The sequence below is a fragment of the Pleurodeles waltl genome, chromosome 11 (assembly GCF_031143425.1).
Source record: "Pleurodeles waltl isolate 20211129_DDA chromosome 11, aPleWal1.hap1.20221129, whole genome shotgun sequence".
NCBI classification, from domain to species: domain Eukaryota; kingdom Metazoa; phylum Chordata; class Amphibia; order Caudata; family Salamandridae; genus Pleurodeles; species Pleurodeles waltl.
In genome coordinates, this window is record NC_090450.1 from 969,419,200 (window position 1) to 969,446,635 (window position 27,436).

At 45.0% G+C, this 27,436-nt stretch overlaps 1 protein-coding gene across 2 annotated transcripts in view; it reads left to right on the forward strand.

The window, feature by feature from the left end:
* PI4KA (phosphatidylinositol 4-kinase alpha) overlaps window positions 1–27,436 on the forward strand; it is a 520,678-nt gene that overhangs the window by 126,458 nt on the left and 366,784 nt on the right. For both annotated transcript variants that reach the window (XM_069215218.1, XM_069215217.1), the window contains exons 15-17: window positions 3,605–3,700; window positions 14,703–14,886; window positions 15,954–16,057. In XM_069215218.1, coding sequence (XP_069071319.1) covers window positions 3,605–3,700; window positions 14,703–14,886; window positions 15,954–16,057 — 384 coding nt within the window. The remainder of the gene's footprint in view (window positions 1–3,604; window positions 3,701–14,702; window positions 14,887–15,953; window positions 16,058–27,436) is intronic.

Here is a 27,436-nt window from a genome sequence, read left to right on the forward strand (position 1 = left end):
AGGCTCTCTTTTGAGGAGGCAATCTCAGCGGAGCTTTGCACATTTCCTGTTCCTAAAAAACATATATGTCTAAGGAGTGCAGCCGACAATCAGCTCAGTTACCTGCACAGTCTTACTTGCTGTCACACTCTGCCGACACAGACTGTGACCTTGAACCCATTATGGATGTCGGAGGCCCTTATGTGGAGCCTGTCCCAACAGGCAATGGGAACGGACCATTTGTGTGCCTATAATTTAGATCCCCAGAAAGGTGTGTCTTTGGATCTTTACCCTCTTTACCCTTTCAATACCACCTTCTATCATGCACTCATCCAGTGTGCTGCTGACTACTGTAACGTGTAACTCAGCGTGGTGGAGGAAGAGGAGCACTTCCTTTTTGAGACACTTTACAAAACAGAATGCTCTGTACGGTACCTGCCAATGCCTAAAGAGCATGCTCCCACAAAACTTCAATGATCTAATGGCGGAGAAAAAATACTCTGCACCAGATAACTCTGTATAACTCGGGAGCCATGTATCATTCAATTCTCTGGAAGCTCATACAGATTGAAAAAGAGCTTTTTACCCATGGCATTGGGGATGCTGTTCCTCCTCATAAGAGGGACTAGGTAAGTTGATGCTGCTGGCAAGAGGATAGTTATGAGAGTTGCCACTAAATTACTTATTGCCAATTCATTGAGACTTCTGTTACAGTGTGAAAGGTAATCCTGGTAGGAGATGGTGTAGCTGGCAAAACATCTACCAGAGGCATACCAAAAGAGATAAAAAGAGATTCTTCTGTACACCATCACCATCTCAAATGCCATCATTCTTTGCATCTTGGGTGCATCTGACACTGCCTTCAGAGAAACTGACCCAAGTGCACTCTTTCAGAGACATGCCTGGCTATGAGACTTTGGATCTGCCCCAAGGTTCAGCACCACCTTATTAGTGTCCCTTTGATGCAGAACACTTTTACGACTTACAGGACTCACGTGGACTCAGTGCCAGGAAAGTTTAAGGAGGATGCAGGTACAACCAAGACAGAGGGGGCACTCCATGCCCAGATATGCAGGTCATGGTTTCAACAAAAATAGATCAGAGCTGGATCGACTTCAGTACCCACCTTAGAATGAAATCCATATCAACTGCAGCACTCCTTTCCGGAAGGACGAACTCCAAACACCTTCTCCATTGATGGTTTCTGGAGCAACAGCTCCAGTAACGCCAAAGGTGTTCAAGGTAAAGTTTCCTCTGCTTCAAAGCGATGACCTTCCATACCTTATCTGTCGGGACAAATAAGATTAAATCTTTGCCAGTGGAAGAGATGACTTTTAACAAGTGGGTTCTTTGCATCATGACCCATGGACAATTCCCGGAGTTTCATACCACACCACCTAGTATTCCACCACACTGCCACAGCATCAGCCAAGACCACCAAAGGCTGCCGCATGAGTAAGTGCAGACATTGCTTCAAAATAGAATGATGGAACCAGTTCACCACACCAGTGGAGAGAAGGACTCTGCTCCATATGTTTTCTAATCCTCTAAAAAACTGTCAGCCACCCACACCATTAACCTGAAAAGAATCCTTTTCATTTTATGGCCATGAACCAGCTCCATTCAGGAACTGCTCACCAGATGCAGGCAAGAGAGCATTGACACCTTTAGGAGGAAAGATGGAAATGGCTAGGACACACCATCAGAAGAGAGCAATACACCACCTGCCACTAAAAAAAATATAGTCCAAACCCCTCCCCCCAATGCCTTACAAAAATACCCAAACCCTCCACCCCTTAAAAAAAATAGCCTCCACCCTGCCCATTAAAAAAAATAATAATAATTCAAAAATCCTTTGTTTTCGTTACTTACTGCTTAACGTTTGTCCCTCCTTAGGGCGGTTTTGTTACCGCCTTGGTCATTGACCCTGTTACGTGGATAACTGCACTTTTGCTGCTAACTTTGACTATCAGCGAACTTGTTTTTCCTTTTGTCTCTCTCTTCGTGCTCACAGCAGCTTGCTGATGTCAACTGCTTTACAGTTTGTGTGGCAAGATAAGTCCAGTTGGGAATTTACAACGCTAATAGCTCTACCTCGAGCAAACGCGAGACCCTTTGCATTGCAAATGCTTGTTTTATATATAGCTGTATCATGAGTAAATGTAGGCAGATGTATACATCACAGTTACCTGTTTTATCATGAGCATGTCTATTTGAAGGATGGCTGCCATCTGATACATCTGAAATATACTCATGTCCTCATAGCTAGCATCCAACACTTTAGGAGCATGTCCGTGCCTTGAGATCTGGCACCACATAAATCTACTGTATTTTCATGTCCCAAGAGCTTGCACACTACTCATAAGGGGCATATTCATACCATGAGGTCTAATACCACAGAAATCTATTTTATTTCCATGTTGCACCCTACACATTTGCAATATATCCTGTCCCTAAGGCCAGTGCCACATATGTCAGCAGCCTGTTTATTTGAGTGGTACCATCCCATACACCTGGAATATATTTATATCCTAAACCCTAACATCTTGTATCTCAGAAAGATGTCCAAGCCAAGAGTCGTAGTACCCGGCATCTTTACTATATATCTGTGCCATGGGAGCTAACATCCTATACATATGTGTTTTATTCATGCCAGAAAGCTAGAATCGTATGCTTCTACAGTACACCTGTATCATGACAGCCAGCACTCGGACATCTGCAGTATAGTCCCCCCGTGAGAGGTAGTATGCATAGCTATGTATTTTAGTTGTGCCATGAGAGCTAGACCCACGCTTCTGCAATGGGACTATGCTAGCATCCACGCACAAAAGATCTTGCCACATATATCTGTATCACACCAGTGCATTTAAAGCTTTTTACCCATACATCTGAATTACAACTGTGCTTTGAGATTTAGCCCACCTGTACATCTGCATGGCAGCCATGCATTGAGTGTCCACACACATATCTTCAATATAACTGTCATGAGTGCTAGGACTTCATGCATCTATATTATATCCGGACCCTGAATGGAAACGCCACTTGCATCTGGAATACAGTTATCTCCTGAGAGTATGCACTCCTCAACATTAAAACTGTGCTCTTAAAAATATGCTCTGTTGACCAGCACTGAACATGTCTAACTCTATAACTCTGCCGTACCATCAGAGCTGGTACATCAAATCAACAGTGTACTTTTATAGTAAGGGTGAATACAGTTGGGCATTAGAGATGTCATAAGCACCATGCATTTTCAGTAAGATTATGCTATCAGATCTTGAACTCCAAGCCTCTACAGTTTAACTGTTGTGTGAGTTTGCATCCCATACATATGCGGTATAGTTGCTAGCATAATGTATAACTGTCGTTCAGTCACAATATTGCCAGGAGGATTATGCCAAAAGCTATTCTGCACACTGAATATCTGCACTACAGCTGTGCCTGAAGTGAGGAGTTTCTAAATTCTTGTTGTACAGCTGTGACTTAAGAGACAATGTAATCTGAAAGCGAGAGTTGCATTGAAAATAAATCACACTTTTCTTTTGTTAAAACACAAATAGTCCTAGTGCCACGTTGATTGTAGTGTTTCAGTACATAATGCTTAAGTTGGTTCCGTCTTCTGCAGGTGTCTAAATGCTGGTTTAACTATTGATCCAGTCATCGTTGAGGCTTTCCTGGCAAGTTTATCAAACCGTCTCTACATCTCCCAGGAAAATGAGAAGTAAGTCTTCCAATATTACACATTTCTTGCTGTTATAAGTTGCTTCTATTATTCTTTTCGTCTTTCTTTTGCTGCCAGGAGGTAAAAGGACTCTTGGTTTCCCAGGTTTGAAGCTGAGCACAGTTACTGTTACTTAGTTCTCATTGCCCAAAAATAATAAAAGTATTTTAAAAAGTGATGGATGGAATGCTTGAATTAATCTCAGCCTCTGGTCATTATTGGGCTCACGTCCCAGTCTATCTTTGTTTTGTACACCGAGTTCCCTCAGTTTGGATGCACTCGTGCAAATCGGTCTTTACCCTGCTCCCGTGAGAACAGTCCATCCAGAACTACTAGTCTCGGTTCTCGCTGAACTGGAACACAAGCAACCCAGGACCAGTTTTGCCCTAATTAAGGTTCATAAGCCAGGTGTACCTTGGTTAAAGGGACACTGTGCGTGGGACCCATGTCAAGGCATACTGTTCCACGTAGGGTGGCACTCTAAAGTATACAAAAATCGATGGATGGAACGCTTGAATGAATCTCAGCCGCCGGTAATTACTATAGCCTTATCCCAGTCCATGTTTATTTTTTGCACTATGTCACCTCGGTTTGGACCCTGCCATATGCAAATCAGTCTGACCTTGCTCTAATGGGAGCAGTCAATTGCAGACTGCCAGGCCAGGACCTCCATGAGCTGGAACACAAACAACCCAGGACCATTTTTGTCCTAGTTAGGTTTCACCAGCCAGGTGTAGCTTAGTTCCATTGACAGTGTGGACGGGATTCACGTCTGGGCATACCCATCCCATTTAGGGTGACACACTAAAGTGTACAAAAAAGTGATGGATCGCATGCTTGAAATAATCTCAGCCACTGGTAAATACACAGAGCCACATCCCAGTCCTTCAAGGGTCCAGTGCACACTGTGTCACTAGAATCAAGCTCTACCTGGCTGATGAGCCCAAGCTGGGGTGATGCCGATCTTAGGTTGCTTGTGTTGTGGTTCAGGGAGGACCTGGCCTGGTAGTTCTCGCTGGACTGTTTACACTGAAGCAGAGTCAAGACTGATTTGCATATAGATGTGTCCAAACTGAGGTGGCAGGGTGTGCAAAATAATGATGCACTGGACTGCAGCTTCAAGTATTTATCAGTGGCTGAGATTAATCCAAGCATTTCATCCATTGCATTTTGTTTACGTTAGCGTAAGAAGAAGAAAAAGCAAGCAGAACCAATCATTCTTGCTTTTCTGTTATGAAAAAGCATGATAGATGCTTGTATCCATGATTCCTCTTCTTTTGAATCCTTCCATACTACATCCCGAAAAGCTTCCACAGCTCTTAGGCGGTGGCACCATCGGCAGTGGTCGTGAGTCTGCCCGCCCTACACATCATGACATATAGCTGCATATATAGCATGCACTTCGGCTCTGATGTCAGTTCCTTTTTCCGTGCCTTTTGAGACAGATCCGGGGTTCTGTTCGCCTGAAGAAAAATGTTTGAAATCAAACAGACAATCAGAATCTTTTGACAAGTGAGTAGGGTTGTTGTCAGAAAAATTACAGGTTTTAAACCTTGTCAGACATGTTGTAAACTGATGCCGCCCCAGTCCCACTCCACTTTTTCATGGGGCCTAAGCACAATCCTACATCTGTGAAGAATGCTCTGATGCGCATTGCAAGGGATGGGGCCAGGGGGCAAGCTGTACATGTCAGAGGTCCATAAGAAACAGAGATGTTACTGCTTCAGATCACCATTCTAAGATAAGTTGACGTCACAGAACACGGCTTTCTGAAAATAGCTTAAAAATCACCACAAGTGTGATTTCGCTTCTTCCAGGTGTTTCCATTCTGAGGCCAGGTCTAGTAGTCTGCATCATCCCGATCCAAAACCGACTTGTTCATCTTCTGAGCCTGTTCCAGCCCTTAAAAAACATGCTCCGAGTTCCCAGGACTGTTTTTGGATCCACAGCAGGCTGTAACCTTCAAGGACGCTATACAGCAGTTTTCAGCATTGCGCTTCCTCCCTCAGGAGTCCATGTGGGTCCTACAGAGCCAGTGACGCCCCCAGCCTCACTTAATAGGAGTCAAACTGCACTCTACTGACGATGCTCAAATAGGCCAGAACCGATCTGTGAGTGCTTATGTTCCCTTCTGGAGCGGTGTCGCTGAAAGTTTGTGATGGGCTGTTCCTATGAGGATCAGTGTCAATGTTGATTTTCATAAGGTTACCCTCTGTTGAGTGTGGGAAGGTAGGCAAAAAACAATGGACTGGTATTTGGTCCGGATGAATGCCAATGGCTGAGATTAATTCAAGCATTTGATCCATTACCATGTTTTTTGTTGCAATTCTGTTAACAACTTCTGTGCTGCTACCTCCTTTCAGACCCTATTCAGTCTACCTTGCTTTGGCAACACACCAATTGTGGCCTCTCTTTCGTGGAGCCTGAGATTTACCTGTATGGAAGCCATATTTGGCTCTATTTTGGATCCTCTGACTATTACATATGATGAGGATGACAAGGAAGAGGTGAATAATCGTCTGTTTCCTCATTAAACTGATTTAAGTCTTTTATATGCAGTACTCCAGTGACCTGGACACCTCGCCCTGGAATCACCTCATAACACTCTAACAAAGAAGCGTGCTTCCTTTACCGTTGTCATCTGCAGGGCTACAGACGTTTCTGGATTTGCTACTCCATTTGGATGAGACTAAAGCCAACTTGCTTAAGGAAATCCTACATTCAGGGCCGTCTACTTGCAAGACTATTCTCACCTTAAACTTTACCTTAGTCCGAACCTTTCTCTGCACAGGAGGTTTGCTGTTAACTTGCTAGATGTCACAGGCTGGATCCTTCTGGTAAAAGCTCTTAAGTTCGCCGTTGGATGAGCTTAAATGCTCAGTAGTGGGGATGAGTGCGTTAGTTTATCTGTTTTTTGTATTCTGTTACATCTGGCCAATGGTTCCTGCCAGCAGTTAAGATTAGGCATGCCTAACCTTTTTAGGGTGCTCCTCCTCACATACTTCCTGCTCATCCATCAATTTATGTGGGCCATGCTTAGTACCATGCCAAGGCTTCTCTGGAGCTGATTCTCCAAGACAAGATGGGACAAGGCTTCTATTCTGTACTTCCAAGGAGGGTAGGGCTTCTGCTCCTGAACGTCACAGTATTGAACTTGTGCCTCCAGAAACAGAGAATCCAGATGCTGTTGCTTACTTAGGGCTTGTTGACATTGGATCACAGGGACTCGATGGTGTCCTTGGACTTAAAGAATGGTACTTTCATGTGCCGGTTCTGGAGTCCTACAGGGAATATCTGGGCTTTGGGGTGTGTTCGGATCACTACCAATTTGTGGTCCTTCCCTTTGTCCTTACATGGGCCCATCATGCCTTTACGAAGGTCATGTTGGTGGTTGCGACCCAGTCTGACATTTCGAGGATTGATGGCTATTTGCTGCATTTCGATTTGTTACAAGTAGTTTCTGGACCACCTGCCGGACAGGATGTTGCTCAGTCTGAGAATCTCCATCAGTGGGCCAAATTCTAACTCCAGCACAGGCAGAGACTACCCTATAATGGGGCAATATTAGACATAGGGGGTCATTCTGACCCTGGCGGTCACCGACCACGGGAGCACCGCCAACAGGCTGGCGGTGCTCCGTCGAGCATTCTGACCGCGGCGGTTCAGCCGCGGTCAGAAACGGAAAGTCGGCGGTCTCCCGCCGACTTTCCGCTGCTCGGGAGAATCCTCCATGGCGGCGGAGCGCGCTCCGCCGCCATTGGGATTCTGACACCCCCTACCGCCATCCTGTTCCTGGCGGGTCTCCCGCCAGGAACAGGATGGCGGTAGGGGGTGCCGCGGGGCCCCTGGGGGCCCCTGCAGTGCCCATGCCAATGGCATGGGCACTGCAGGGGCCCCCGTAAGAGGGCCCGCAAAGTATTTCAGTGTCTGCAAAGCAGACACTGAAATACGCGACGGGTGCAACTGCACCCGTCGCACCTTCCCACTACGCCGGCTCCATTCGGAGCCGGCGTCCTCGTGGGAAGGTAGATTTGCCCTGGGCTGGCGGGCGGCCTTTTGGCGGCCGCCCGCCAGCCCAGGGCAAATCTCAAAATACCCTCAGCGGTCTTGCGACCGCGGAGCGGTATTTTGTCGGGGGAAGACTGGCGGGCGGCCTCCGCCGCCCGCCAGTCTCAGAATCACCCCCCAAGTCTCCCTGAAGGCCTTACTGTCCTCAATGAGTACAGGACATTCAAGTTATGATCCTGATGTTTTGGCCGAAAGTGCTTCCAGCTGTGTGAGGTTTGCAGCTGCTCATCCTGTTATCCTCTTGCACCTGAGTCTTTCGCCCTGTGGCACATGTGCGTCCTCCAGTGGAACTTGCACCTTCAATGGACTTGCACTGGTTGTGCCTTACAGACAAGATACAAGTAGGCTTCTGGGGTTCGTCAGTGGGTGCTTACGGACAACAGTCTGACTAGCAGCAGGCTGTTCGCCCACCTCCAACATTTACCATAATGGTGATCGTTGTCTTGTCCCTGAGATGGTATACCCTCCTGGACCTTGTTATGATTCAGGGTCTTTGGTACCTGTTAGAACTGCACTGCCCCATAAATCTGTTGAAGCTGTAGGAGATCGTCTAGCCCTGAAGATGTTTCTACTGTTGATCAGCTGCGACACTGGTGAGTGATGAACAAAACTTTGCTGTTGCCTAGTCAATTGGCAGGTTCCTTCAACATCAGGGTGGATGGAGAGTGTTATACTGCGGACCACAAATGATTTTTTTTTATCCGGAGGTAACCCCTGGCATCTTTGCCTAGTGTGACATGCCCGAGTCAAAATCTTTACTTCATCTGAGATTACTCAGTGCCCAGTTTACTGTTCCCTGCGGTATACGTCTTTGAGGAGCTCTAAAAGACACATCCAGTCTTTGAAGGGACTTCAGTCTTCTGTATGTTTTCTCAATCTTTACTCCGATTTTCCATGTGAAGGTGAGATGTAACAGAGCACAGCACATATTCATAGCCCCAGACTGTGCTCAGAGGGTATGGTACTCCAACCTCTGACCTTGGGGATCAGCTCTCCTCTTCGGCTTTTGCTTTGTTAGGATATGTTGTCCCAGCAACTGGAAGGGGTGTTCCGCCTGAACAGCTACAAGCAGGTTGTGTGGGAATAGTCAGTCACAGAGGTGAATGGCAAGAGGAAGCAGGCATTTAGGAGAAGAGTGTGCTTAAGATAAAGATTCAGGCTATGTGGTTATACGTGACGGATGATGCTGTAGAAGCTGCTGTGTGGCTGACACAAAATGTACTTATATTGAGCCTGCCTTGATACTAATCCCATTCCCAGATGTAATCATTCTGCCTTCTTGCTGATTACTGGACACATTACATTGTACGGACCATTGTTGACTGGGACTGACAGGCTCGCAGGGCACTGGGTTTCAGGTTTCCTCATGGAAGGTAGTCCCAGAGTAAGGAGGTAGCATCTATGCACTTTTGTCACTGGAGCATCCCAAAGGAAGCCGAGAGTGCTGCAGCTTGAACACTGTGGCAGCTACTTTTATCCCAAATGGCACCGGATTCTGGACCAAAACCCCCTGGAACTTCATATTCGATGGCATGTATGGCTGTAGATACAAATGCTGTGCATAAGCTCTCCATCTAGTGATGGGTTCGGAGTGGGACAACTTGTTTTTCATCGAAGAAACTTTTCGAGTCACAGGATCAAGTGACTCCCCCTTTTGGTAAAACTGCGCATGGGCATCCAGTCCTTTGTTAGATTTTCTCTCCGCTGTCTGGTTCGTACGTGTGTTCCTCTCGCTCCGGGCTTTCGGCTGCATACAGTCCAAAAGAGTATTCTCTCTGTCTTTCTATTACTGTCGGTATTGTTTCAATCCTGTATTCTTCCATACTCTGTTTTCAATTCCACCTTAGACCATGAATTGATTTTCAGCCCTTCGGGGCAGACGTGGCCCTCCCGGGCCTCCTTGGGCCTACCTCCTTCACGTGGCATCTGACTATGTAGTCCTAATTTCGGTTTTGCCCTTGATTCCACTACAAATTTCCACACACCGACCACCACCAGGTGCGTAATTTGTGTCTCTCCCCCGACGACAACAAGCAGACCTACGAAGCGTGCCGATCATTTTGATCGAAAAAAACACTCAGATCGAAGAGCACGTTGAATGGAAATGGCATTCAGCACTGCAGACGACACACTGGACATCTTCGGTGACGAGCATGCACAGGAAGAGCTGGAGCAAGAACAAGCCTTCTCCATTCAAGACTCTGACTCCGAAGCACAATCGGACATCGAGAGTTAATTGTTGCAGTCGGCACAAACCGTGAGTAAAAAGACACTTTCACCCTTGGTCAAAACTACATCAAAGGAGGTCACTGGTCCGCCACTACCTTCCAGCAATGGCTGGAGCTGAGAAACTTATTTGGATGCCCCAACTTCCGGCTCAGCACTGAAAACAGCCAAAGATAAAACTTCTGCATCAACCTCGAGCACCTCCACTTTGGCTATGACACAACCAAAAATACATGGTGCTTCGATGTTGACCATTTCGGTATTGACCACTTCGATACCGAAAAAAGGAAAAACAACCATCTACAGTTTCGGCACTAGAAATATACCATACACAAAAGACTTTGAACCGGAAATCTTAAAAATCTTATAAAAGACCTCTTTGGATTCTGACCGTCTCTAACAACCCCTTCACCGGTGGAGCAAATATTAGAAGTTATGGACGCTCGTCAGTGCAGACTTCAAATTCAAGAAGAAACAGGACAGATTATAACATCACCTTCTCCCCTCTAAAGAGGAAATTGACTTTTCAAGAGGCGCTTGACTCCTCTCCGCCCCTAAAAATAAACTACAAAGGAAAAGACTCCTTTCTTTACTCAGGCTGCTCTCAACCCTCACCACCTCCACCTACTTCTCCACATTATTCTCATCCACCAACATCTCCCCCTCCTTTGGGGTTCATACTACCTACTTCACCACCTAGTGGGGCTCACGATATGGGAGATACACTAGATGATCCTGACCCATGGGATACATACAGTCTGAATCCTATTGCACCTAATGATCCGTATCTCTATCCAGTTAGATCATCACCGCCTGAGGATTCCACCTCATATCAACAGGTTATAGCCAGGGCAGCAGCATTTCACAATGTACACATGTGCATAGATCCAGTGGAAGATGATTTTTTTATTTGACACCCTTGGTACAACACACAAGGAGAGTCAGTTTCTTCCAGTGCTCCCAGCCATGCCTAGGCATGCAGGCAATATATTTAAAGAGCCAGTTAGATCAAGGGTTATCACTACTAGGGTGGGTAAAAAATATAAGGTTGCACCCACTGGCCCTTTATTTATAAAAGTGTTGCCTCTACTGCTCGCAAGAGGGCTAATAGCCAATCATCAGGAGACACACCTCCTCCTGATAAAGAATGCAAAACATTTGATGCTGCAGGTAAGAGAGTGGCGGCTCAAGCAACCAATCACTGGCGGATTGCTAACACCCAGGCATTACTATCACAGTGAAATAGAGCTCACTGGGATACCCTGAAGGAACTCCGGAAAAGGGGTGTAGCTGAAGGCCAAACAATTTCAAATAATTTAATTAGATGTGCGGTTGATGCTGCTGATACAGCATCGTGCAGGATTAACACCAGCGTCATCATTAGGTGACATGCCTGGCTCCAATGCTTGTGATAGTTGCAGCACATCCCTTACTTGGACGATTGGCTTATCAAAGCCATTTCATTCACACAGTTTCAACACAACTCACAGTTCGTCTTCTACAGTCTCTAGGGTTTACCATCAGTTACCTCATCTCATCCTCATACTCTCCAGGTACAGCCCTTTTTAGACTCTTTGACTCAGATCACTCTCACGACAGACGCCTCAAATACCGGATGGGGAGCGCATCTCCACAACCTCACTGTCCGGAGCTATGGGACACACTCAACAGTCCTTGCACATCAATTACCTGGAACTGCAAGCAGCCTTCCTAGCAATGCAAGCGTTCCTTCTACAATTGTAACACAAGGTAGTGCTGCTACGAACAGACAAAATGAATGTCATGTACTATCTTCAAAAACAGGAGAGGACACAATCTCATCAACTGCCCCATCTTGCACAAACAATATGGAAATGGGCAATTCATCACCACATTCACATAGTGGCACAATATCTCCCAGAGATAGACAATCACTTTGCAGATCTGCTCAACAGGATGCAGCAACAAGTCCCACGAATGGGAACTCCACCCAAAAGTGCTCCGCCAGTACTTTCAAAAGTGGGGAACACCTCGAATAGACCTGTTTGCCACACCTCAAAACACAAAATGCCAAAACTTCAACTCCAGGTATCCGGACCCTTAATCCAAAGGCAATTCCCTGTGGATGAGTTGGCCAGGGATATTTGCTTACGCTTTTTCCCCTCTCCCACTCATTCCTTTTCTTGTTCAGAAGCTCAAACAATCTTCCCTCATTATGATCCTGGTAGTTCCTACATGGGCACATCAACCATGGTTCCCAAAACTCTTGGATCTCTCAGTAGTTCCACATCAGAAGCTCCCCAACACAGACCAGATCTTCTAACACAAAATCAGGGTCAAATAAGGCATCCAGATCCCAAAACGCTCAACCTAGCGATATGGCTCCTGAGGTCATAAAAATTGGGTATTTACAACTACCCCTTGAATGTATGAATATTTTTAAAGAAGCCTGTAAACCTACAACTAGACGATGTTACGCAGCAAAATGAAAACATTTTGTTTGCTATTGACAAAGACAAAACATTGACCCTCTTAAGCCAACAGTACAAGAGATTGTCTGTTATTTACTACATTCACAAAAAGCAAATCTTGCTTACACTTCCATTTGTCTACATTTGGCAGCCATAGCTGCATATCCTCAAAACAGACCACATATTTCTGAATTTAGAATCCCAGTTATCAACGCATTTATGGGAGGACTTAAAAGAATAATTCCCCCAAGGATTCCTCCAGCTCCATCCTGAAATTTCAACATTGTCCTCACAAGGCTTATGGTTCCCCCTTTTGAGCCACTTCACTCCTGTTCTTTACAATTCCCTTAGATGTGTTAGTTGAGCTCCAGGCTTTAACTTTGGAAGAACCTTTCTTCGAAATTTATAAGGAAAATATTGTAGTAAGAACTAATCCAAAATTCCTTCCAAAAATAGTTTCACAATTTCAGTTAATAGAATTTGCAGTTTTCATTCCCCAGCCAGATTCTGTGGCAGAAAGGGCTCTACACATTCTTGATGCTAAAATGGTTTTTATGTATTATATAGATAGAACCAAAGACTTTAGGAAAACAAAACAACTTTTTGTGGCTTTCTCAGTGCCCCATAAAGGAGAGCCAATATCTAAACAAAGTGTAGCTAGATGGATAGTCAAGTGTACTCAAACTTGCTACAGTAAAGCCAAACGACAATTACCTTTACCACCTAGAGCGCACTCCACTGGGAAGAAAGGTGCACCTATGGCATTTTTAGGTAACATACCTATAGCAGATATTTGTAAAGCAGCCATATGGTCAACACCAATACCTTTACAAAACATTATTGTGTAGATGTATTTGCACATCATCAAGCAAATGTTGGACAAGCAGTACTCAAAACACTCTTTCAAACAATTGCAACTCCTACAGGCTAGCCACCATTTCTAGGAAGGACTGCTTTTCAGACTATGCACAGCATGTGTATCTACAGCCACACATGCCATTGAATGGAAAATGTTACTTACCAGTAGACATCTGTTCGTGGCATGTAGTGCTGTAGATTCACATGCACCCTCCCTCCTCCCCAGACGCGTGTGAACGTTGCAATTTATTAACATGTAAATATTGTGCATAAGTAGATACCTTGCATGGACTTCTATTCTACTCTCTATTTCACTACTTCACTCTCCCACCTGCGGAGAAGCAGTCTAACAAAGGACTCAATGCCCATGAGCAGTATTATCGAGCGGAGTAGTCACGCAATCCTGTGACTCGAAAAGCTTCTTCGAAGAAAAACATGCTGTACCACTTGAACCCAACACTAGATGGCAAGCTTATGCACAGCATGTGAATCTACAGCACTACATGCCACGAACAGATGTCTACTGGTAAGTAACACTTTCCTTCTCTATCATTGTAAACACAACCCTCAAAAATTAAATTTTCCTTTTATTCTTCAGCTTGGAGCTCATTAACTTTACCATCTGTCAGAAAGCTTAAAGCTTGATAGCAGTCCATTGCAGGAAATATTCATACCACGTCACTGATGTGTGTATCACTGCTTTTGTTGTCTGAAAGCCCATAGTTCAAAGATGACCAAGTATTCATTTGTATGGGCAGATCTGCGTGTGCAGCTCACATCATGAGTTAATGTACCATGATGCATTGCAGTTTCTGCTCTAGTTGTCTATACATTACTGTGGTTTTGCTGGAGGCCTGGATGTCTACAATAGATTTGGTCATTCCTCTTCCATGCCTTCCCTGGCCTCTTCATCATACACCAGTGTAATACTTCTCCCACATTAAATGGCGGTGCCACTAGACACAAATGTAATAAAAATTAACTTGATATTGATATTTGTTTTCCTTTCTTCACAACGAACACTTTCAAAACAAATTTTAAAATATGTCTTTCCAGTAAAGGGTGTGCGCTGTAGAGACAGCCGATGACCGCCCTTTGTAAACTCTACACAGCCATAATCTGGAGTTCATTTCTGTGTTCAATTTACCAATAAATTAATTTGACAAGAAGATAGCCAAAGGAAGATACATAACGGAAGTTAGCCTACTGTAATATAACATAAATCAATGTGCTAGATTTAACTCTAGATCAGTGCAGTATGCCTTTATTGAAATGCACCATAGGACAATTCCATCCCCAATACAAGATATAACCATTGACTATCACAATCGTAGTATGTGTGCGCTGTTTATTTTCACAATTTATATTTTATCTTACGTGCTGTGTTTTGATTCTAACAGGGATGCCCATTTAATTCCCGATCACACAATCCGCTCACTTGGGCACATCGCCGTGGCATTGAGGGACACCCCAAAAGTGATGGAGCCCATTCTTCAGATCCTGCAGCAGAAGTTCTGCCAGCCCCCGTCGCCTCTGGACGTCCTCATCATTGATCAGCTGGGTTGCATGGTCATCACTGGAAATGTAAGCGAGAGACAGAAGGTTGTAAGCGCATCAAGCCACTCCGCAGCGCTAGATGCAAGGGTATACAGAGGTCAGAGAGCCCTTTTAGAGTGCCCAAGGGGAAATTAACGAGCTATGTGCAAAGGAATGTGTTAATCTGTTCAACTCCCCAGAAACAGGAGCACGGATACAATGGAACAAGTAACACAATGACTCTTTCAGTTGACTCCTAGAGGGCAAGGAGCAATACTTTCAAGGTAAATTACAGGCACAATTGTAATATAATCAGAGAGCAATAGAGCGTGGCTTAAAGTGACATGGAAAGCATCTTGAATGATGTACATGCTTTCGTCCTTCTCCTATGTGAGTCTGAAAGTGCATAGTCTGTGTTAATTCCCCTTAGAATTTTTAACGCCTTTTTCTTGTGCCATTCCTTCTTTCTTCCGTTTTGCACACCTTTAAATTCACTAGACTCACCTCGTAAAGCGTGCTGTTTGTCATTCCCCGTCTTGGTGCCACCCCTTGTACAGTCCCCAAATCTGATGTATTTTTTCGTCTGGATTACTGGCACCCAGAACCAGATATTGTAGTCTGAATGTGCCCTCCAGAACTGAACATGACTCTTGCTCTCCGTATAGCCCTGGTAAAATCTTTCCACAACTTTTAGAAGACCTTTTCTGAAAACCTCAAGAGACCATACCATGTACTGTGTAACTGGGATGCCCTGCCCCACCTTTACCAGAAGCTCTTCGATCGGCCTGTCGGTATGTGTGTTTAGTGTTAAGTGGCAGCCTGTACTATACTTCCTTTGGGGCACACTATGTTTTTCAGTCCTCACTAATGATCCACCAGCTGACACAGGTGTTATGATTGTTTAGAATGTAATAAATGAGAGTACTTGTGCACTGACAGTGACTAGATTCTGCCTTCCTTGGACTGACGACGAGGCCACCAGGATCACCAGGCAGAGGGTTGTACTAACGCTTACCTAATGTGTGTATTTGTACTCACTCTATGTTTAGGTAGGACTATTAACATCTATTTTGTCTCTGTCCTTGCCTTCAGTAAAGCTGTTGCTTTTCTTTTAGCAATACATTTACCAGGAGGTATGGAACCTTTTCCAGCAGATCAGTGTTAAAGCAAGCTCTGTTGTTTACTCTTCTGCCAAGGACTACAAAGATCATGGCTACAGGTAAGCACTGCCTAAATCCATTTATTTTCTGTAAATATTTCTACAAATCTCACCCCTTACCATAGCCCATAGAAAAGTTATAATGATGCAACCCTTTTTCTGGTGTTATTTTCCATTTCCCCAGGATTTAATGCAATGATGTCACTGCCTCAAACTCGCCTTTGCGATCTCTTCTGAAAAATTCTGTATGGAATTGCCAAAAGACCTTAGTGACTTGTGGCATTGTGACCACAGAATGTTATTGTTCCCTTGATTGTGCATTTTTGTAACTTTTATGTTGTCTGTTATATCTCCCTAAATAAATAATGGGGTAATTAAATATTAGCAGTTTTGCCTTTGCTTCTTAGGCAGAGTAGCTTTCCATTCTTTTCTGTTGTAAGAAGATCCTGTTCCCGTTGACAGTTTTCAGTTTTGATGTGTATGAGGCGTGTGCCATTTGTGGTGGACATGTGTTATACATATTCGAAGGGGCTTTGGGTCAGCCGCCTTCAGCCATTGGCTTCTTTTGCTTCGTGATCCTCAGCAGCTGGCTTAAGTCATTGTCAGTCACATCTTGGATCCTCCCCTGTGAGAATTTGTCTCGCCATTTTTCTTTTGGCTGTATGGGATCCATCCTTCTGCCTCCAATCAGATGCTTGAGTGGCTGGTTTACCTTTTGCCGATGCTTATGTCTGCACTGGCTGAAACTGAGAAATTGGACCCAGGAAAGACTCCGACAGCTTTGAATATAGGTCACAGAACAGGGTAGGGCCTGAGCAGGAAACGGTTTCTGAATCCGATTCAGATGAACAACCTTGACAAATTGAGAACATTCGGACACAAGCCTAGAATCACTGACTGGTGCCATTTTGATCCTAAAGTATGGCAGTTGCATTCCTTTACCAGTAATTAGGGCTCCTGGTTTTATGGTATTTACATTCTTAACATTTCAGTCTGTGTTTATCCATATTTATTTTATGTTCTGAGAATAAATGGAGTTGTAAAATAGTATATTTCTGCATTTTGTAACTGATAAACATGCACTTATACTTTGATGCTTGTTGTGTTTTAGAAAATTAAGCACCCAAATATAACAAAACACTACACCTACAGGTAAATATTAGCGTTATATACAAATATGTGTTGAAATATGCCTGTATTTAAGGGAACCTCATCCTGTTTTTAGTTTCCATTGTGTCTGTCTGCTCAGCAGGTGGTCTGGTCTTCATGAAGGACAGCAAGGAGAGTCATTCACAAGAAGCACCATTTTCTGTTTTTTTCTGCTTTTAAAAATAAATACAGGCAGAAAATGGATTGTTTTCTGTCTGTAAAAAAAATATAAAACACGTAAAACTGGAAGCCTTACCAGTAATACAGATAGGGTAGTGGTCCATTTTCTGTCTATCTATCTATCTTATCTATCTATCTATACAAACCAGAAAGCTTCCTCTCGCATTGTCCTTCGTCACTGCGGCAGCGTTGGGTGTGAGACCCAAAAGTATATAAAAAACATCTTATATCCTTAATCCTTAATCAGAAGGCAGTGACCAACTCACTTGACTTCTCTGCCTACAACTGTCGATATGACACAGTGTCTACTTCCATGGTTTTTACTCTCTCGCTTTGACCTTTATATTACCTATTGGCCTTTACCTTGTGGTGGTCGCTGCCCCCACCTTGGAGCTGCTGCACTGTTTTATGTTCACAAATAGTTTACTGCGTAATCTACATGCTTCTTCTTACATGACATGTGTAAAGCGCTCTAATACCCTTCTATTGCCATGTTTGCATTATATAAAATTTTATAAATAAAACAAATAAATTATTATTTGTTCACTCTGAGGTCGGAACACTTTCAATGTGACATGCTCTCCTTTGACCTTAGTTGGTCTCCGGTTGTTCTTGAAAGTGATGATGTGGTCATTGTTTCTGGGTCAGTCCTGGGTATCATTGAAGGCAGCTTTGAGGCTTATTGCAGTCCTACCTTCATGCATTCATGTTATCTCAATCACCAGCTAGCATAAGCGGACTCTTCAGAAGAACCTCGGGTTTCAGTGGGCAGGGTATTATGGCTGCCTTTCTGACTCCATCCTTATCTCTTAGGCGACTTATCAGGATCTTCTGTAGTGGTAGACAAGCACCACCCTCCCTTGCAGCAGGCCACGGTTCCTTCCCCACCCTGATTTCATGGTTGTAAGAGACGCATCACTGCTGGGCTGAGGGCATTACCTGGGAGAGGTGGAGATCCAAGGCCCCTGGTCTCTGGCAGAGCCAGCTCCACATCAGCCTTTTGGCACTTTGGGTGATACGTCTGGACCTGAAAGCCTTCCTACCTTTTATCAAATAGAAGCTAGTGCAGGTCCTCACAAAACACATGGAAGTCGTGTGGTAAAGCAGCAAGCAGGCCAGAGTGGTATCCTGGCTCCTGTGCCAGGAGGCCCAAAGTCTATGGAAATGGCTGGACTATCAGAATATTTTTCTGTAGCCAGACTTTGAGAGTGATCTTTGAGTGCCTTGGCAGGCGGGCAGAGTAGACGTAGGCTAGTGGAGCAGGAGTGGCATCTTTGAACAGTGAGGCGTCCCCTGGTTAAATGCGAAAGAATGCGCAGTATCAACTCTACTGCTCACTGGAGTGTCCTCATATAAAGTTGCTGGAAGCTGCATTCCAACAGCAATTGGACACTGATCTTCTGTGCGTGTTCCTATCACTGCCTCTTCTCCCTTGAGTTCTGAAGAAAGTCAGTACAGTTCTCTCAGTTAATTGCTATCTGTCAGTCCTTTTGGCCTTCATGTGTTTACCTGGTCAGCCACGTCTGTTTAATTAACCTTTTGTGTTCCGCTAATTTAAAGGTGTGACATATGTTTCCCCCAAAGACATTTGTCATGCTGCAATTGGACTTAAACTTACTGTTGACATTTCTTATATGCACACCTTTTGAGGAAGTGCACAGCTGGTCACTGAGACTACTGAGGCTCAAAACATTATGTTCGATGGCATCTGTCGCTGTAGATACGCATGTTTTGCAATAGCTCGCCATCTGGTGTTGGGCCGGAGTGTTACAAGTTGTTTTTCTTCAAAGAAGTCTTTCGAGTCACGGGACCGAGTGACTCCTCCTTTTGTGTCCATTGCGCATGGGCGTCGACTCTATCCTCGATTGTTTTTTTTCCGCCATCGGGTTCGGACGTATTCCTGTCGCTCCGAGTTTCGGAACGGAAAGATAGCTAAATTCGGAAGATTTTCGTCGGTATTGTTGCGTTCGGGATCGGCGTAGTTAGATTCAACACCGCATCGAAGATCGAAGAGCTCCGGTGCCCTTCGGGGTAGTTTTTCGATCCCCCGTCGGGGCCTGGTCGGCCCGACCGCGTTCTGAAGAACGCCGATGGAACGGACCCCGTTCCGTTTCTGTCCCAAATGCCACAACAAGTACCCCTATACAGACCAACACTTGGTCTGTAACCTGTGCCTGTCACCTGAGCACAGTGAAGACACCTGCGAGGCCTGTCGTGCGTTCCGGTCTCGAAAAACACTCCGAGACCGTCGAGCCAGAAGACTTCAAATGGCGTCCGCGCCGACAGCCCACCGAGAGTTCGAGGAACAAGAAGAGGAAGGTACCTTCTCGATCCACGAATCGGACTCCGAGGAATTCGATGACCCACAAACCGTGAGTAAGACGTCGAAAACAACACATAAGAAGATTGACAAGGCCCAGGGGACGCCACTGCCACCAGGCCATGGCTCGACCCATAAATTCGGTGACCGACCGTTGGCACCGAAAAAGGCCCAAACAGTGCCGAGACAGTCCGACTCCGGTCGAGACACCGGTACGCAGCCTTCTCGGGACCGAGAAAGTGCTGGAGACAAGCATCGACACCGAGATAGCGGTGTAGACACGGCTCGACGCCGAGACAGCGGCACCGACGAAGATCGACGCCGAGAGGTTTCGGCCCCGAAAAAAAGAAAAGTCAGCTCGGAGCCGAAAAAAGATGCAGACAGGGTTTCGGCGCCAAAACAACCTGCAACCGACCAAGTTTCAGGCTCTTATACAGAGGAGCATTCACTAACCTCCCAAATGCGAAAGCATAGGTTCGAGGAAGAGCTGCAATCTACCGATGTAGACCATACGCAAAAGCGTATCTTCATACAGGAGGGAACAGGGAAAATAAGCACCCTTCCCCCTATTAGAAGAAAGAGAAGACTGGAGTTCCAAACTGAACAAACACCACAAACAAAGGTGGTGAAAAAGGTTACTCCACCACCCTCTCCTCCACCTGTAATTCACGTCTCACCAGCACAAACTCCATCACATTCCCCAGCTCACACCACCATGAGCCAGGGTGACCAGGATCAGGACGCATGGGACTTATACGACGCCCCAGTGTCAGATAACAGCCCGGAGGCATACCCTACAAAGCCATCTCCACCAGAAGACAGCACTGCGTATTCTCAAGTGGTGGCTAGAGCAGCACAATTTCACAATGTAAGCCTCCACTCAGAACAGGTCGAGGATGATTTTTTATTCAACACCCTCTCCTCCACCCACAGCTCCTACCAAAGCCTGCCTATGCTCCCTGGTATGCTCCGGCACGCAAAAGAAATTTTTAAGGAGCCGGTCAAAAGTAGGGCAATCACACCAAGAGTGGAAAAAAAGTATAAGGCCCCCCCTACAGACCCTGTTTTCATCACTGCACAGCTGCCACCAGATTCCGTCGTTGTAGGAGCAGCTAGGAAAAGGGCCAACTCCCACACATCTGGGGATGCACCACCCCCGGATAAAGAAAGCCGCAAGTTCGATGCAGCTGGAAAGACAGTCGCAGCACAAGCTGCAAACCAGTGGCGCATCGCCAACTCTCAAGCTCTACTTGCGCGCTATGACAGAGCCCATTGGGATGAGATGCAACACCTCATTGAACATCTACCCAAAGACCTACAAAAAAGGGCAAAGCAAGTGGTTGAGGAAGGTCAAAACATTTCAAACAACCAGATACGCTCCTCCATGGACGCAGCAGACACAGCTGCAAGGACAATTAATACATCCGTGACCATCAGAAGGCATGCATGGCTACGAACGTCTGGGTTTAAACCAGAAATACAGCAGGCAGTTCTCAATATGCCTTTCAATGAAAAAGAACTGTTCGGTCCAGAAGTGGACACAGCGATAGAAAAACTTAAAAAGGACACGGACACTGCTAAAGCAATGGGCGCACTCTACTCCCCGCAGAGCAGAGGAAACTACGGCACCTTCCGCAAGACACCCTTTAGAGGGGGGTTTCGGGGTCAGGCCACACAAGCCAGCACCTCACAGGCAACACCGTCCAGTTACCAGGGACAGTACAGGGGAGGCTTTCAGGGCCAATACAGAGGAGGGCAATTCCCTAGGAATAGGGGAAAATTTCAAAGCCCCAAAACCCCTGCAACTAAGCAGTGACTCACATGTCACTCATCCCCTCCACACAACACCAGTGGGGGGAAGAATAGGTCATTATTACAAAGCATGGCAGGAAATCAATACAGACACTTGGGTTCTAGCAATTATCCAACATGGTTATTGCATAGAATTTCTACAATTCCCTCCAAACATACCACCAAGAGCACAAAATTTATCACAACATCATTCCGAGCTCCTGGAGACAGAAGTTCAAGCACTATTGCAGAAGAATGCAATCGAATTAGTACCAAACACACAAATAAACACAGGAGTTTATTCACTGTACTTCTTAATACCAAAGAAGGACAAAACGCTAAGACCAATCCTAGACCTCAGGATAGTAAACACATACATCAAATCAGACCACTTTCACATGGTCACACTACAAGAAGTGCTACCATTGCTCAAACTAAACGACTACATGACAACCTTAGACCTCAAAGACGCGTATTTCCATATACCAATACATCCATCGCACAGGAAATACCTAAGGTTTGTATTCAAAGGAATACATTACCAATTCAAAGTATTGCCTTTCGGTTTAACAACAGCACCAAGAGTCTTTACAAAATGTCTAGCAGTAGTCGCTGCACACATCAGAAGGCAGCAAATACATGTATTCCTGTATCTAGACGACTGGCTAATCAAGACCCATTCGTTATCAAAGTGCTCACACCACACAAATCAAATCATACAAACCCTCTACAGACTGGGGTTCACCGTCAACTTCGCAAAATCCAACATCCTGCCGTGCAAAGTACAACAGTACCTAGGAGCCATAATAAACACAACAAAAGGAGTAGCCACTCCAAGTCCACAAAGAATTCAAAACTTCAACAACATCATACAACGCATGTATCCAACACAAAAGATACAAGCAAAGATGATATTACAACTCCTAGGCATGATGTCTTCATGCATAGCCATTGTCCCAAACGCAAGACTGCACATGAGGCCCTTACAACAGTGCCTAGCATCACAATGGTCACAAGCACAGGGTCACCTTCTAGATCTGGTGTTAATAGACCGCCAAACTTACCTCTCGCTTCTATGGTGGGACAATATAAATTTAAACAAAGGACGGCCTTTCCAAGACCCAGTGCCACAATACGTAATAACAACAGATGCTTCCATGACAGGGTGGGGAGCACACCTCGATCAACACAGCATACTAAGACAATGGAACGTACATCAAACAAAACTGCATATAAATCACCTAGAACTGCTAGCAGTTTTTCAAGCACTAAAGGCTTTCCAACCAATAATAGTTCACAAATACATTCTCGTCAAAACAGACAACATGACAACAATGTATTATCTAAACAAGCAAGGGGGGACACACTCAACACAGTTGAGCCGGTTGGCACAAAAAATATGGCATTGGGCAATTCACAACCAAATTCGCCTAATAGCACAGTTTATCCCAGGGATTCAGAATCAACTCGCAGACAATCTCTCTTGAGATCACCAACAGGTCCACGAATGGGAAATTCACCCCCAAACTCTGAACACTTACTTCAAGATCTGGGGAACACCTCAGATAGACTTGTTTGCGACAAAAGAGAACGCAAAATGCCAAAACTTCGCATCCAGATACCCACACAGGAAGTCCCAGGGCAATTCCCTATGGATGAACTGGTCAGGGATATTTGCCTAAGCTTTTCCTCCTCTCCCTCTCCTTCCTTACCTGGTAAACAAACTCAGTCAAAACAAACTCAAACTCATATTAATAGCACCAACTTGGGCAAGGCAACCCTGGTACACAACGCTGCTAGACCTATCAGTAGTACCACACATCAAACTGCCCAACAGACCGGATCTGTTAACTCAACACAACCAACAGATCAGGCACCCAGATCCAGCATCGCTGAATCTAGCAATCTGGCTCCTGAAATCCTAGAATTCGGACACTTACAACTTACACAAGAGTGTATGGAAGTCATAAAGCAAGCCAGAAAGCCATCCACCAGGCACTGCTATGCAAGTAAATGGAAGAGGTTTGTTTGCTACTGCCATATTAATCAAATCCAACCATTACACGCAACTCCAAAAGATGTAGTGGGTTGCTTGCTTCACTTACAAAAATCTAACCTAGCTTTCTCTTCCATTAAAATACACCTTGTAGCAATATCTGCATACCTGCAGACTACCTATTCAACTTCCCTTTATAGGATACCAGTCATTAAAGCATTCATGGAGGGCCTTAAAAGAATTATTCCACCAAGAACACCACCTGTTCCTTCATGGAACCTAAATGTTGTCCTAACTAGACTTATGGGTCCACCTTTCGAACCCATGCACTCCTGCGAAATACAGTTCCTAACCTGGAAGGTTGCATTCCTCATCGCCATTACTTCCCTAAGAAGAGTAAGCGAGATTCAGGCGTTTACAATACAAGAACCTTTTATACAACTACACAAGAATAAGGTCGTCCTGAGGACTAATCCTAAATTTTTACCAAAGGTTATTTCACCGTTCCATCTAAATCAAACAGTGGAACTTCCAGTGTTCTTCCCACAGCCAGATTCCGTAGCTGAGAGGGCACTACATACATTAGATGTCAAAAGAGCATTAATGTATTACATTGACAGAACTAAAAACATCAGAAAGACTAAACAACTATTTATTGCATTCCAAAAACCTCATGCAGGAAACCCAATATCAAAACAAGGTATAGCCAGATGGATAGTTAAATGCATCCAAATCTGCTACCTTAAAGCTAAACGACAGCTGCCCATTACACCAAGGGCACACTCAACCAGAAAGAAAGGTGCTACCATGGCCTTTCTAGGAAACATCCCAAGGCAAGAAATATGTAAGGCAGCCACATGGTCTACGCCTCACACATTCACCAAGCACTACTGTGTAGACGTGTTATCCGCACAACAAGCCACAGTAGGGCAAGCCGTATTAAGAACATTGTTTCAGACTACTTCCACTCCTACAGGCTGAGCCACCGCTTTTGGGGAGATAACTGCTTACTAGTCTATGCAAAACATGCGTATCTACAGCGACAGATGCCATCGAACTGAAAATGTCACTTACCCAGTGTACATCTGTTCGTGGCATCAGTCGCTGTAGATTCGCATGTGCCCACCCGCCTCCCCGAGAGCCTGTAGCAGTTCGGAAGTTACCTTCAACTATTTGTATATATATCATTTCAACCTTATATAGGTACATACTTAGTCACTCCATTGCATGGGCAATATTACTACAATACAACTCCTACCTCACCCTCTGCGGGGAAAAACAATCGAGGATAGAGTCGACGCCCATGCGCAATGGACACAAAAGGAGGAGGCACTCGGTCCCGTGACTCGAAAGACTTCTTCGAAGAAAAACAACTTGTAACACTCCGGCCCAACACCAGATGGCGAGCTATTGCAAAACATGCGAATCTACAGCGACTGATGCCACGAACAGATGTACACTGGGTAAGTGACATTTTCATTCTAATTTCTACCACCTATGCGCCCCTCATGGGTGAACTTCAGGCGCTCTGTGTGCTACCACCCTATACTATCTTCTTTCTGGACAAGTTAGTGCTGAGGATGCAGGAGGCCTTATTACCCAAAGGTGTCGCCTTTCCACATAAGCCAGTCTATCACCCTTCAAAAAATTTTTTTGACCTGCCTCACCCTTAGAAGCAGAAAGAAGAGACTCCATTTACTCGATCCTAAAAGGGCATTGAGCTTGAACCTTGACCTCACAGGAGACAGTTGTGCTGATGACCAGCTCTTTGTAGGATTCTCTGGAATAAAGGAAAGGAAGGTGGTGCAGAAAAAGACCTTGTCAAGATGGATAATGGCCTGCATCATTTTCTGCTAACTGCCAGGAGATCTATTCTTAAGGTGAGAAATCTGCTGTTAGAATTATCTATCAAAAGCCATCAGAAGTTACTTACTTTTGGTAATGGTTTTTCTGGGAGATAATCTAACTGCAGATTCCTCATTGCCCCTCCACCTCCCTGTTTTGTGGCCTGGACATCTGAACATCATAATACGGTTCTTTCTCTGCACTTGAGGGTTTGGAAGAAGACAGTTATGTCTGCATGTAATGATGGCAGGAAGTGTGGCACTTATATGCAGATCTGCTCCAAAACTTCAGGGGTGGTACGGGGCCAGTTCAGCACGACCTATTGGTGTGTTTGAGATCATTGCTGAGAAAAGTCTTAAAATTCAGTCTGGTGCCTGCAGGATATTCTTTAGATGAGGAATCTCTGGTTACATAGAGTGTTTACCAGAAATAGGGGAACTAAAGTTAAGTGCCTTCTTGTAGAATCAGGGAAACCTCTACAAGTGATTATAACACTTCTTAAAAGTCTGAGGTGAACACAAATAGAACACTTGTTTCCTTCTGGCTGGAAATGGACCTTTATTGAGTCTCACCAAGTCCGATGCTACAGCCTTGTAGGTATTGTGAAGCTCACTTCCTTGATGTGTCCTTCATGCAGATCATGCAGCTATTTCCTTCAATGTTTTGGTCATAGTTGCCCCTGTCTTCACCTGGCCACGAAGCAGCTCGTCTTCCATCAGAGAGATTGGTTTGAGCTCGCCTTTGGAAATTCATGGCTCTGAAGGGCCTCTTATTATTCACTTCTTAAGATTGGGATGGAGGGTACTGATGAGAACCCAGGGCCAATCAAAAACAGTGCAACAGCTCTTGCCTGTTCATGTTGGGCATTTCCAATGGTGTACAGGCACCAAAGTGTCAAAAGATATATTAATAAGAGACAGACCACTCCCTTAGTGAGGCCTCTTCTAGTTTCACTCTGCGGTCAGTCCCACATTGCCTTCAGATTGTGCGTTGGGCCTCACACATCCCGTACACTAAGGTACGGGTTGAGTTAAGAACAGCTTGGACCTGTATTTAGGTTGGTCTTTTGTTTTCCATCTAGGCTCTTTGGAGATTGCATTGAAAAATCAGACAAGAGGAGCACTGACACACTATACATTTGAATCCTTCTCCCGGTAGCTGCTCCTCAGACAGTGATGTTGAAAAGGTCACAGTAATGTTCAGGGAACCACTATTTTGTGCTGTATTTAATCCTCACTCATAGAAGACATTGTTCATAACAGATGTAGCATTCAAGAAAACCTTGTGCCCCAAACTCACAAAATCTACTCATAGGATAATGTGGGGCACATTTTTGGGTGCTTTTGGGGATTTACCACTGCTGGAGATAAAAAGGTCTTTGCCTTTCATCAGTTTATCAACAGCCTGGTGAGGGAACAGTAATAACCCAACCACTTTGGGTGGGAGAAGTCTAACATTCTGCTGAAGGAGCAACAAAATGATTAGAGACGATCTCCAGTAGTCTCAAGATTCAAAACTACTGGGCAGAAAAAAACATATAAGGCAAAATGTATAAAACAGAGATAGAACGTCACAGTCAATTATGCATGAGGCATTTTTGACCCAATTAGTGTTTATCCTGGTTGTAGAATAGACGTAGAGAAGGAACCTAAGCTGCCTATTGCTATTTTCAAAGGTTGCCAAAGCACTCATTTAGAAAGTACCCAATTTGTACAAAGCCCCATTATAAGGAAATGCCTCCTTGGCATGGTTACCCCCTGACTTTTTTCCTTTTGTTGATGCCAGTTATGATTGAAAGTGTGCTGGGACCCTGCTAACCAGGCCCCAGCACCAGTGTTCTTTCCCTAAACTGTACCTTTGTTCCCACAATTGGCCCAGCCCTGGCACCCAGATAAGTCCATTGTAAATGGTACCCCTTGTATCAAGGGCCCTGGTGCCAGGGAAGGTCTCTAAGGGCTGCAGCATGTCTTATGCCACCCTGGGGACCCCTCACTCAGCACATGCACACTGCCTCACAACTTGTGTGTGCTAGTGGGGAGAAAATGACTAAGTCGACATGGCACTCCCCTCAGAGTGGCAAGCCCACCTCACACTGCCTGTGGCATAGGGAAGTCACCCCTCTAGCAGGCCTTACAGCCCTAAGGCAGTGTGCACTATA